Below are 14,419 nucleotides of genomic sequence, written 5' to 3'. Positions count from 1 at the left end.
TCTGAGTTTCTAATGATTTTTTATATCTCGGTCAAACACCAACTCTTCTTATAGAAAGTGTTGTGATCAAGGTGAATTTAGTATATAGAAAAACAATGATAATAAAAAATAAAATTAAAATTAAAAGTTAAGATTAACAATTAAATATATTCAGATTATCGTATCTCTCAAACTTTAATCTTGCATTAACACACGCGTTTCGCTGTCATCCCAACAAGTTTCAATGCCGCCACCTACTACCGTCACGCTGCCACCACCTTCCATCGCGCCATTGCTGTGCGGCACCTCATCAATGCCGTCCTTTCTCCCATCAATTCAACTCCTTCTCCTCTTCCATCTCTGGCCACTATGCGTTCGGGTTCGAAGCTCACAAAACCAATTCGCAACCTCGTCTAGCCGAAGTTTTTGTTGCATGGCTGTTTCGTTGCCAGATATCTTTGTTGCAGTATTATCCTATCGCCACTACATGGAGTGGTTGAACCTTATGGTGTATGATTTGTTCATTATGAAAGGTTATCCTTCTTCGACACAGCCGCCTGCACCGTTGTACAACCCTAAATAAGTGTTCAGTGCAGATGATGGGGTTTCGCCGTGGATTCGATTCGGAATTGCCGCTAATAGGTTGATTTTTGCTGAATGTTCAATTCGTTAGGTATGTAGATGGTTATTTTAATTTTTAATAATAGATGGTTATTTTGTCTAATTCAGTTTAAGTATATACAGTTAATAAATGTTGGATGGTCATTTCACTAGGTAACTGGATGATTATTTTAATATACGTGGATAGTTATTTCGATGAGGGGGAGATTGACGTTGGTAAAAGAGATGGTTGATGAAGGGCGGCGGCAGAGAATTTGAGAAAGAAGATGTTGATTTGGTAAATTATGGTATAGGAGATGGTTAAAATTTTGAAATAACTAAATGCGATTTTTGGTTCGAGTAATTTGAATAATATTTTTTTTTATCTTTGTTGGACCAAATTTTTAGTCCATTATTCACAATCTCTATTGTCTACCTAGCAAAATTATAAAATAAATTTTTATTTAGTTTATTTAGTTCTTGTTTTTATTCTCAACTTGTTTCATTTTATTGTGTCTAGCTTTTTTGTTAAAAAAAATATTACGCATCCAAGTTTTTTTATGAACTAAGTCCAATCAAGTTAAATAATAAGATTTAGAATAATACTAGGCATAACATAAAATAAAATAGTATTTAATTTTATTTTTATTAAAGTTTAAATTAATAAACAATTTTAATTTATTTTTTATTTATAAAATAGTAATGAACCAATATATATCAATTTGAATACAAAATAACTAATTATATATGTACTAACCCACAAAATAGATAACAAAATAAACCTTTTCAAAAACCTGTAACGATTTATCAAGAACCATGGTTGTTACTAAATAACCTACAAAAATAATTTCACATTTAGAACATATATTATAAGAAGAGTGCTACACATACAAGTCTTTTTGACTTACAAGTCTTACAAGTTACTAGGCCTTTTAATGCGTTATTCAACGTTTCCTATTTTCAAAGCGCTACACTCAGAACGGTTCTTCTTCTTCTTCCTCCTCTTCTTCTTCTTCCTCTTCCTCTTCCTCTTCCTCTTCCTCTTCTTCTTCTTCTTCTTCTTCTTCTTCTTCTTCTTCTTCTTCTTCTTCTTCCTCTTCCTCTTCCTCTTCTTCTTCTTCTTCTTCTTCTTCCTCCTCTTCCTCTTCCTCTTCCTCTTCCTCTTCCTCTTCTTCTTCTTCTTCTTCTTCTTCTTCGTTTTTTTTTTTCGATTTTCATAGTTTCTGAAATCAAGCTTTGAAATCGTTTTGAAGAAGAAGAAGCAGCAGAAGATGAGGAGAAAGAGAAAGAGTTCTGAATTATGCAACGAATTTTGGGTGTATTTCTTAAATACTTTGGGTGTATTTTTCGTAATCCTTTGGGTGTATTTCTGTAATCCTTTTGAAGATAATGAAACTTCAGAAATACACCCAAACGATTACAGAAGTACACCCAAAATGATTACAGAAATACACCCAAACGGTTACAGGAATTTACCCAAACGATTATAGAAATACACCCAAAGGATTACAGAAAATACGCCCAAAGGATTTAAAGAAATACACCCAAAATTTGTTAAAATACATCTTATGCATAATTCAGAACTCTTTCTCTTTCTCCTCCTCATCTTCTACTGCTTCTTCTTCTTCAAAAACGATTTCACCATGAAAAATCGAAAAAAAAAAAGATAAAACAGAGAGAAAGAACGTAAATGAAGAAGAAGAGGAAGACGATGAAGAAGAACGTGCAGAAACGAAAGAAAAGGAGAAGAAGAAGAGTAAGAGGAAGAAGAACGTGCAGCAAGAAGAAGAAGGAGAAGAAAGAGAAGGCAAGAAACGAAAGAAAAGAAGAAGGAGAAGACGAAGAGAAAGAAGAATGGTTCGAAACGTGTTTTGAGCGTTAGTTTTAATTGAACTTGTAAGACTTACAAGCCTTAATCGCTTGTATGCCAAGAATTACTCATATTATAAATATTTAAATAAATTTAGTTAGTCAGATTTGAAAGATTTATTATTAATAAATTGTGGACTTTAAAATTAGGGTGCAACGATTTACTACTGCAATCTTTGAACAAAATATACTACTAAATCGCTCTAATAGAATTTAGAGTATAACTATAATATTATATGGCCAATAAATATTATTATTTTAGATCGATATTTAGTCAACAATAATTTATATTTAGAGAAATTTATATGCCTAAAATATATAATATAAAGATTCTCTTTTAATTTATTAAGATAAAAAATCCTAAATTATACAGATATCTATATCTTCTTCCTACTTGCTCCTATCTGAAACCCTCCCACCAACACACTACTGTTTTCAGGTTAGAGCTATCTTATAATTACTTACGAGATACGTTAGTATAATTTATAAACATTTTTTAATTCAAAGGTAAAATAGGAGCGAGCAGACGATCACCAACATGTTTTAATTTGGAAGGTGGAGTTGAGAGCCAAACCACCAACAAATATCTTTAATTGCAATAAAAAACAAAGAGAAAACGTGTTGAGGGATGTTGGCCAACTTGAGGCCAATTAGGCAAACTGCAAGTTGATAGTTAGCAAAGAAATTGAATAGCTTAACAATTAGGAGAATGGTTACTTTAATATAAATTATTAATTAAATAAAAATATAATTATTTAATATAATTTTTATTATAATTATTACTAATTTAATTATTATTTAATTATTTAATTATTTTAGATTTTATATTATTATTTTTTATAATAACTTGCCAAATGACAAGTTATTATTGGTTAATTTGAGTCCCTGCGACTCCCTTACCTTGATCCTTGTGCGGGAACTCACTCATTCTCTCCTCCAATGGTTAGAGTTCCTATGTGTCAGAAAAAAGTCAAAGAGGAACTCACCATTGGAGGTGCTCTAAGGGTTAAGACAAGACACTCGATTGGAGAAATTTGTCTTCTATGTTTCGAAGGCATGCGAAGAGTCGTACCACATACAACGTTATATTCAGTGACGGACCCAGAAAATTTATGTTAGGAAGGCAAAAATAATACACATTATTATCAAAAGATATATTAATTTAAATTTAAAATATAAAAATGCATATTCATTATTCGAATACAAAAAAAATCAAAAATTACATTAGCCGCTAACTTTTTTCGCTTCAATTCTAAGAACTTCTTTTTATTATAAGAGAAGACTAATAGAGTGACTTCAGATTCTAGTGGTAGCTTTCTTTTGAAATATTTTTTTATTATTATTTCTAAAAATAAAAAATATATATTTTAAATTAGTAAATTGATCAATTTATTTTAAAAATTTATATGCAACATAATTACATATAATATAATAGAATAGAACGAAAGATAAACAAATAAATAATAAGAATCACTAAATTGAGAATAAAATAAAATATATAAATTTATGAAGAGAATAAAAAATAGATTAATACCTAAATTATAATTATTTGAATTAAAATTTGCAATTGAAAATATCAAAAAGAGAAACAATGAAATTGAAAGATACATAGAGTCATAGAGAGCTATATAAAACAAAATAGAGAATTTAAAATTTACCTTTTGATGAAGTGAAGATGACCATTAAATAAAGAATAGAAAAAGAAGATTGAAAATATGAAACTAAGAAAAGGGTTTAAGAGAATAAATGAGTGACGGCTGAAATTTGAAAAATAGAAGAAGACTAAATTTAATTAGGTTAACTAATAGTCAAAATAATAGAAAAATAAAATGGATTTAAGACTTTTAATAATTGGACTTAATTTATTTATAGTAGAATCATTTAAAATTTAAAATGGAATATATATAATTTTTTGTTTAAAATTATCAAATCAGAATGGGGCAAGTGCCCCATCATGATGCTTGCATCCGTGCCTGGTTATATTATTAGATAATATTCGTACGAACTGGTTTCAAAAGTATTGTGATGCTTGCAGCAAAAATGAAATAAGATAGAGGACACAGCAGCACGGACAAATATTATGATAGTTAAACATAAAATAAATCAAATATAATCTAGTTATCAGAAATCATATGTATGAGCAATTTTCATAGTGTGAAGATACTAGATTCAATTTTCCACCATAATTATTTTGAAACTGTTTATAGAGTTGTAAAGAACCAGTAGTGTTATTCGCTCCCACTTACACTATGTTTGGTTTAAGAGAAAATAAGAGAAAAGAAAAGTGATGGAAAGAAAATGAGTGGAAAATTTTATTTTTCTTTGTTTGGATACTAATACTTTGTTTGGGGGTGGAAAGAAATAGGAAGGAGAGAAATTGAGTGAAAAGAAATAAAAAGAAAAGAAATTGAAGTGAAATTTAATTTCTATGGGTGTATTTAGATGGAAGAAAAATATGATGGAAAGATATTAAAAGATGAATAATTTATGTTGTTTGTTTGGAAAGAAAAATGGAGAGAAAAAATGAATTAAGTTATATAATGACAATATTACCCTCCATATTATATAGTCATGTTATTATGTATACAATTATGTAAATATTTATAAATGTGATTAAATAATAACAACAAAATTTAATTATATTTATAATATAACATAGGAATAATAATAATAATAATAATAATAATAATAATAATAATAATAATAATAAAGTTAGCGTGATCTAATTAGATAAAATATTAATTTTATTTTTGTTTACTACTCATCTCAATACATAAACTGAAAATAATTTCAAGAAGAAGAAATATCTAAATCAATAATTACATGTACATGATTTTAAAGAGGCTAACCAATCACATTATATCATTTGATTAATATATTATGCCTTATATTACACTTACAAATACATATAAAAAAAGTCTTACATGATCAAGTCATTACATATGAAACTAACAAATTTAATACAGGGACTGTTTCATCAAGTCATTACATAGCATTGACTTTTTTGACTAACTCATTACTAATAGCATAGTTAACAATAGTTATAGTTATGAAAGTCACAAAATACAAAGACATGAGGTATTATGATTATAAGCCTTAATTAAGTTATAGATATATTACCCACAAAATATGAAGATACTTTACGTATCTTGATCTTAAAGTTATATTTGTGCCATTCTCAAAATATTAGCCACATTACCAGGACTATTGTTCCTAGAGTGCACCTGCTTCTTTCATCAATTCATATAATGTGGCAAGACGTACGTCAGCCGGAACACCAAAAAATTCCCTCTTAGCTCTATCTTCTCTGCATAAAAACCGGTAACACCTCATGCGCAATTCTGGCATCACACCTAAATTCTCTAACTCAGTCCACACGTCATTTTCAGAGTAAATGCGAGGCCTACTTTGCTCAAGAATCACAAGACCCCTTTCAGCTATTCGCACTTGTTTAGCAATTTGAACTTGCTCCTTAGCTACCTGCACTTATTCTTCAGCTGTTAACACTTGCTTTTCAGCAATATTAATTGATCTCTCATAAAAATGATTCTCATCTTTCATCATGTCAGTCAATGCTTGAATGCCTTTACTCATTGTTTCCATTTCTGATTCTAATTTATCACTCATGATTGTTTTGCGTTTAGTACCTCTTGATGATGTTCCTTGAGAGCCAGTTGATTGGTTAGATAAACCAATTTCAGGACTATGACCCATTGTAAAACTAGTAGCATGAGGAGTAATTGGATTCTCATTCCACTCCTCTTCCATATTTAAAAAACTATCATCATCATTCAAGTTAATTTTTTCTTTATTCTTTTCCCACCTTTTCACTTTTTCTTTGGCACTTTCAGCATGTTTTCCTGTTGTCCTGTCTGTACCATATATCTCAAATAGTTTATCATAGTGTTTGATTGGAGTACGCATCCACTTTTTCACTTCTGGTTTTGCCTAAATCAAATAGAAGAATATTTACTATGACTGTGCCTATATGTAAAGATATATTATTGAGATACTTCTTCAATAATTACTAGTGATATTTAATACCCAAAAAGAGAGTAAATGCATAAAGTATACCTTAATCAATTCTTCCCAGACTTCAACTTCAGCCTTAAACATCTTTGTAATTGGATTCCAGGAAAACCCACTAAGCCCATGAAAATTATCATAACAAACTCCAAAATGATCCTTTAAAGTCTTGAGTCTATTCTTAAGATTCTCTTTGCGGATGTGGTTACCATAGATAGATCTCAAAAGTGAAAGTATGTTGTCATATGTCATTGTAGTAAATGTGCCATCCACTCTATTACCTTTGCGGCATTCTTCAATCAAAGCATCAATGAAGGTTGTATCCATTTCGTCGGTCCATCTTAGAGTATCCCGACTAGTGGCCTCACCTTAGCATGATGCTCTCTTTGCCATTAACACTTCTCAATCTACAAAACAAGTGGATAGAAATAACATCCATAATCTTAAATCAAACTATTTGTAAACTATCTTATCAATTATTCAACAAATAAAGATTCAATACACTCCATAAGTACAACATATGACAAAGTGATTCAACTTGTGCACACCAAAGTCCTCAAACAGAATATGATAACACTTCAAGAGGTAACATGAATTCAATAATAACAAATCATAGTTATAAAATCAACTCAGCGCATAGATAATACAACTAATAACTTTATTTGCAAAATTTTGTAAATGAGTGATCAGAGTCCTAGTTGATAGTCAGCCCACATTTGAGCAGCTATTTCATCCCTTAATATGGCCCCCGCCTATAGTCTTCATCTTGTTCATGTCGAACTACTTCATCCTCTTCTGGATTATTTTCTTGTAGTCCTCGATCAACTTGAGCTATGAGATGTGGATCAGGATCTACACCCATTAAAAAATTATGTAATATGCAACAAGCTAGCACAATTTCAGTCATAGTCTCAAAGTCATAATGTGGTTCAGTGCCACTTGTGATTATTGTAAATCTTTTCTTTAAAACTCCAAATGACCTTTCGATAACATTTCTCAATGAAGCATGACGAAGATTAAATAATTCTTTTTCATTTTCTGGGCCACGTCTTGCATACTCTTTTAGGTGATACCTTACACTTCGATATGGGGTAATTAATCCATGCTTCAGCATAAATCCAGCATCCCCAAGGTAAAATTTTTTTACAGAATCCATCATTAAAAATGATTAATTTAGTATAAACACACAACTACTAATCTTTACCTACTAATGAGACAATATAGTTTTATGTACATGCTAACCTCGTGGAAGTTTAAGATTATCATCCCTCGATAATGCATTCTTAAGAAATTTTGAGTCAGATGCTGTTCCTTCCCAACCCGTTAATACATAAATGAACTTCATATCAAAATTACATGCAGCTAATACATTCTGTGTCGGCCAGTCTTTTCTCCCTCGAAATTTAGGTTGATCCGCTATGGGTACTTTGACACGAAAATGTGTTCCATCTATAGCTCCAATACAATCCTAAATAATAGTCCATTATTTAATAAAGTAACATGAAATTGTATATATCAATCAAAATTATTTATTCATATAATTGTACATGTCAATACCTTGAAATAAGGATAAAATCTATGATTGTGAAGGATCGCCGGAGAAACAATGGATGCAGATGGTTGTCGAAGAAATTCATCTTCTAGTAAAATAATTGCCCGTAATACAGCATGGAAGTGGTGGCTAACAGTTTTTCCAGACCGGTGGTAGAAAAAAGAAACGGTTCTAGTTTTCACATTATGAGCTATTATATACAAGAACCTAGCAACTTGCTCCTCTACTGTAACATGTTTTGTATCCCTCACTTGACGTGTTGCTCTTAATTTCTCACACAATTGAAGAAATGCATCAGGGCCCATGCGTAGGATGTCACGACACCTATGAGTTTCTCTTAACTGTTGCATTAAAGTAGCTCGAATTTGTTCTCGCCCAACCAATTTATGGGAGATGGATTTGTCAAACCGCGTAGACATAAATCTCAATAAATATAACATGTGCACTATGTAACATATCAGTGTTATTGTGCATAATTTCTGTCATCTTTTCCAATCCTCCCTCAAAACTGTTAATATATGTTCTTGGTTTTCAAGGGTTAACATATTTTCCTGATTATCGACCCCGAACTTAAAGGAAAGGTTTAGTGGGAAATCACAATTAAAGATGTCTTCCATATTGGGTACCAAAAAACTTTCTTCATGAACAGCCTTATCCATTTAACAAGCACTTTGTAGTTTCAAATGTACATATCGTAGATTTACAGCACCAACAAAAACAAAAAAAGATAGCATCATATGTAAAGCACAAGCAATGCAGTTAAATAATTAGTATTAATATATATGACCTCCTAATCGAAGAATATAATTAAGTGTAAAAGAATCTCAACCAATTGAAAGATAACAATTTTTTATACCGTTCAAAAAAATTTAAACATTTGCTACATATGAAAGAAAAAATAAAAAAATAAAAAACAGAAAATGAAAGCAAGTAATAGGTGTTAATGTGGTTTTGGGTATAAATTTACATAAAAATAAAAAAAATTTATGGATATATAAAAAACAGTATTTTAGAAGAAAAGTATTAAAAAAGAGACCATATTAAAGATCTTATCTTAGTGAAAAATAAGCAGAAAAATCTAAGCTAAACTTGAATTTGGTCAGAGACGACATATGCAAAGTGCCTTGCGACTTTTCAAAGTTATTTGTTGAACTGGAAACAGATAAAGTAATGGACTCTTTGATAGTCATCACGAAGAAAGATATTTTTTTTTACATATATAGACTATTCACATGAAGATAGTAATTAATTTGTTATATGTTATATCATAAATTAACTTAATCAAATCCTTTAAAATTGCTTAACGTTTTTTTAGTTGTCCTTTTTAGATTAAAAAAATTATTTTAATCAACTTCAATACCTATTCATGTGAGAATTAGTTATGAATTTTGTGTACAAGTAAATAAATTAGCTGAATAGTTATAAAAGTGTAGATTATGGAGCAAAATTGTGAACAAGTGCGATAGAACAAGTTTACTTTGCGATGAAAGATAAGTTGTTAATTCCTATCATTTTTAATAATTGAGCTCCCAAATAATAATAATTTTGTATGAACGAAAATTTAAACATATTCAATTATTGAACATTTCTATTTTTTTTCCCCTCAAATCCGTGAAAATCAAAATATAATTACTAATATGTTTCTAGCTTGAATGTACGAACAATGATGGTTAGTATAATAGCTAGGTACAAAGTTCTTGTTCTAGATTTAGATTTATCTTTTCTTTCTGATAAATATTTACTTATATTTTTCACAAACAGAATCACCGCTAAATTTAGCATTGCAGGCAGGGCTTTTTCTAGAAAATATTTGAACGTATCCTATCTCTTATTTTAATATGTTTTATAAAATAATATTAAATATTCTTGCAAAACTATTATTTTATAAAATGTTTTCTAAAAATATTTTAACCTATATCATAGCAAGATGAAAGTCTTTTATCGAAATTCAAACCAAAATAAATGAGCTATGGTTATACTAGCATGAATTTTGTGTCCAACGAAATCAATTAGTTTACCTAAACTAAGTTTACTTTAGCAGTTATATTTCAATTGGAGCATTTTATCAAGCAGTTTATAGACATAAAAGTTAACAAAGTATGAATAAGCATTTTTTCATTGGAGCATTTGATCAAGCAGTTTACATACATGAAAATTAACAAAGTAATAAATCTAACCAAAATATAATTCATGTTTGTATACTTCAAGATTAAATCACAAACACAAATCCATCAACATATAGCATCAAATGAAAAATAAGAGCAACATAAAAAACTTATCTATAGTATATACACACATTAATTTTTTTTAACTCTGATTAAGTTAGATCTCAATACCTTTGCATGTTTTCACTGGAACATTTTATCAAACAGTTTATAGGCATGAAAATTAACAAACTCATAATTTAAACTAAAATGTAATCTTTGTTCCTATACTGCAAAGTTGAAGCTGAAACCCACAGATCTATGAAGCTAATAAAGAATGAAAGGTGAAATAAGAGTAACATGAAAAACTTACAAGATTTGATCCGTAAATGCAAGATGCCGTGACCAAAATGATTGAGAAGTGGTGGAGGAATGGACGTTAGTAACACTTGCACTAGTTGATAGTGTTGAAAGTGGGTAGTATGCACAGTTGAATAGGTTGAAGAAGAGTCTTCAGAGCTTCAGAAGGGTAGGGTTTGGAAATGATGTAGTGAAATGAATTTTCTTTCCATTTTCTCGCCTTACTTGGAGAGAAAAGTTTTTGGTGGGTCCCTATAACTTTTTGTTACTGTTGTTATTTTCCCTTTACATTTTCTTTCATTCCCAAACAAGTGAAACTTCACATTTCCTTCCTTTTTCTTTCCGTTCATTTTCAATTCCCCCCTATTTCCCCCAAAACAAACACAGCGTAAAGAAAATGAGAAGGAAAGAAAATTTTGGTGTGGGTCCATAAAAAAATTTTTCCATCCATTAGAAGCAAGAAAACTAGAAGAAAAATGTTACTTTTGATGTATTTACAATACTACCCCCTAATTCTATTATTATTAATATGATTTTCTTTCTTCTCACTTTTCTTCTCATCCAAACAAAAGAAATTTTTTTCTCTATTTTCTTTCCATTCATTTTCTCTTCATCCAAACAACACACAAATAACTCTACTTTTCCTTCTATTTTCTTTTCTCTCATTTTTTTTCCTCTTATTTTCTTTCCTTCTATTTTCTTTCCTATATCCAAACAAAGCCTAATCTAATTGGAAGGTTAGAAAGAATTGATTAAATTGGAAAAAGAATTTATATATTATTAAATTATGTGATAAAAGGTATAATACATAGAAGTATATATAAGCGTTAGAAAAATCAAAATAATAAAAATATATAATTTTATAATTAATATACATATATTCTATATAAATATAAATGATACTAATTGATCTAGATTAATTCTAATTTATTCTCTAATATTTCTCCTAACTCAAGTGAGAGCTAAGGATATTATATTGAGTTTGGATACTAGAGTCCGAAAACGAATAGGATGATGAGTCTTCGTGAAGATATCAGCAGTCTGATCCAGAGTTCCAACAGTGACGAGGCGAACAACATCAATAAAGAGATGTTGCCGGACAAAATGATAATCAATCTCAATGTGTTTGGTGCGTTCATGAAACACATCACTATGCGCAATCTGAATAACACTGCGATTGTCACAAAAGATATCGGTTGGGGATGACTGAGGAACACCAAAATATGCAAGAAGCCAACGAATCGAGACAGCCTCAGCAATGGTGTCAGCGAGAACACGGTATTCAGCTTCTGTGCTTGATCGAGCAGTGAATGTTTACTTCTTAGCACGCCAAGAAATGAGAGCATCACCAAGAAACAAACAATAACCAGTAGTAGAACGACGATCAGTGGGATCACCAGCCCAATCAGCATCTGAGTACGCCTGAAGGGACAAAGATGAATGGGCAAAAATATAAAGGCCATGAAATAGGGTGCATTTGATGTAGCGAAGAATGCGAAGAACTGCCGCATAGTGTGTAGTACGAGGAGCTGACAAGAGTTGACTAAGTAAATGAACTGGATAGGCGATGTCTGATCAGGTGACAGTCAGTAGATGAGACCTCCAACTAACTGTCGATAAAGAGTAGGATTATCCAAAATAGTGTCATCCATAAGGGTAAATCGAACATTAGGCTCAAGGGGAATAGACTCAGTGCGAGTATCTGTAATCCTGGTGCAAGCAAGAAGATCTGAGGCATACTTAGCCTGAGAGAGATAGATGTCATCATTTGTAGATATGACCCCGAGACTAAGAAAATAACTGAAAAACCAAGATCTTTCATCTCAAAAGTATGATGAAGGGAGGCTTTGAGATCATAGATACCATCAACATCATATCCAGTAATGATCATGTCATCAACATACAAAAGTAGAAGAACAACTCAACGTTCACTTTACGAATAAAAAGAGCATTTTCATGAGGGCTGCAAGTGAAATCGAGATCGCATATAGTAGTGCTAAACTTGTCAAACCATTCACGAGAAGTTTGTTTAAGACCATAAAGTGCCTTACGAAGGAGACAGACTTTGTTAGAAGGACAAGGATAACCTAGAAGTGGTTTCATATAGACCTTCTTTTTCAAATCTCTATTACGAAATGCATTCTTCACGTGCATCTGACTAAGAGACCATTTTTTTACTGTAGCAATGACAAGAAGAGTTCGAACAAATGTGAGACGAACAACAAGAGATAGAGTCTCTTCATAGTTAATACCATACTTTTGCGTACAACCTTGAGCAATCAAGCGTGCCTTATAACAATCAATAGAGCCATCAGATAAGAGAGAACAGTAGAGAAAAATGTTTGTGTATATTTAAGTTGTATAGAATGATACAATATAAAATGGTATTTATTGGTGCTAAGAAAATTGAAGTAATAAATACGTAATATTCTATAATAAATATTTAGATATACTAAATAATACTAATTGATCTAATTGATCCTAATTATACTCTAACATCCTCCCAAACTCAAGTGACAACTGAGTTTGAAACTTATTTAAAACAACGAAATAAAAAAAAATGCATAAACTGACAGAACGCACAGGTGCAGACAGAACTGTTACAAAGAAACGTAGACGGAACTGCAAAAAAGAAACACAGATGGAACTGCCACAAGTAAAGTGCAGACGGAACTGTTGAAAGGAAGTGCAGACAAAATTGCTCGAAGGGAACGCAGACGGAACTGTCACAAGGAAAGGACAGACGGAACTATCGCAAGAGTGGTCAATTGCCGAAAAACTGCTAAAAAGATGGCAAACTGCCGCAAAACTGCTGAAAAGTGACAAAGTGCAGAGATGGCAAATTATCGGAAGGTGACGTAAAAATATGGTTTCTCAATGAGAATAAGTAAGTAGTGAATGAACTAGTCGGTGATATGAGAAAGCATCAAAGTATTAATAAAAGAGAAGGAAAACAAATGGCACGGAAGAAAAGTATGAAAAATACACTAATTTCATATTAAAAAAACTAACCTATCCTCCTCAAGAAGGATACCATGACTCTGATACTATGTTAGAAATAAGAGACTAAACTGGAGAAAGAATTTGTGTATTAGGTAGCGTTTGGCGGAGAGACAGACGGAAAGACTGAGACTGAGAGATAGAGACTAAGAGACAGAGATTGAAATAAATCTCAGTATTCTATTTGGTGCAAAATGGGAGACAGAAATTGAAACAAGAATGAAACTCTAATTTAATTTGCACAAAGGATAAAAATTGAAATTAATTAATTGAAATGATGGTATTTTAGGTATAAAATGTTATTAAAGTTTCAGTCTCCATTTCTAAAAATTTTAGTCCCCTGTGTCCCCACTTTTTGGAGGTACTGAAATACTGAAATTTTGGAGACAGAGACAGAAATTTTAATACCAGTATCTGAACCAACAAATATGATATTGAGTCTCAGTCTCTCAGTCTCTGTCTCAATACCTCAAAACAAACGCTACCTTATTGAGTTGTGTGATGAAAGGTACAATACATAGGAAGAATCAAATATGCACTAAAAGAATCAAAATAATAAAAATAAAAGCATATATATGTGTGTGTGTGCGCGTGCGCACTAGAAGAATCAAAATAATAAAAGCATACAATAAAAATATACAATTCTACAATTAATATACAGATATTTTATATAAATATAAATAATACTAATTGATTCTAATTTATTTTTTAACATGGAGATTTAATTAATAATTATGGTAATATATAGGTATAGATATAAAAAATAATCATTATTTCATATTTTGACATGCTTATTAATATTTGTCTAATGCTTCCTTTTATATATTCATGTTATTTTGTAAAATTGAAAAGTATATAATCTAAACTCTAAAATAAAAGAGTTTAAGAT

General features: G+C 30.8%; 2 protein-coding genes across 2 annotated transcripts; both read right to left on the bottom strand.

Moving 5' to 3' along the window:
* LOC107640003 lies at positions 5,935-6,801 on the bottom strand. Its single transcript, XM_016343551.1, has 2 exons — positions 6,523-6,801; positions 5,935-6,396 (listed from the first exon to the last, which is right to left on the bottom strand). The coding sequence occupies exons 1-2, from the start codon at positions 6,799-6,801 to the stop codon at positions 5,935-5,937; spliced, it is 741 nt and encodes a 246-aa protein (XP_016199037.1).
* Positions 7,211-8,331, bottom strand: LOC107640002. The gene is made up of 3 exons (XM_016343550.1): positions 8,032-8,331; positions 7,717-7,942; positions 7,211-7,326 (listed from the first exon to the last, which is right to left on the bottom strand). The coding sequence occupies exons 1-3, from the start codon at positions 8,329-8,331 to the stop codon at positions 7,211-7,213; spliced, it is 642 nt and encodes a 213-aa protein (XP_016199036.1).

Source organism: Arachis ipaensis, chromosome B05 (genome assembly GCF_000816755.2).
Source record: "Arachis ipaensis cultivar K30076 chromosome B05, Araip1.1, whole genome shotgun sequence".
NCBI lineage: Eukaryota > Viridiplantae > Streptophyta > Magnoliopsida > Fabales > Fabaceae > Arachis > Arachis ipaensis.
Note: the sequence above shows the minus strand (reverse complement) of the source record. Positions and strands in the feature narration are given on the sequence as shown.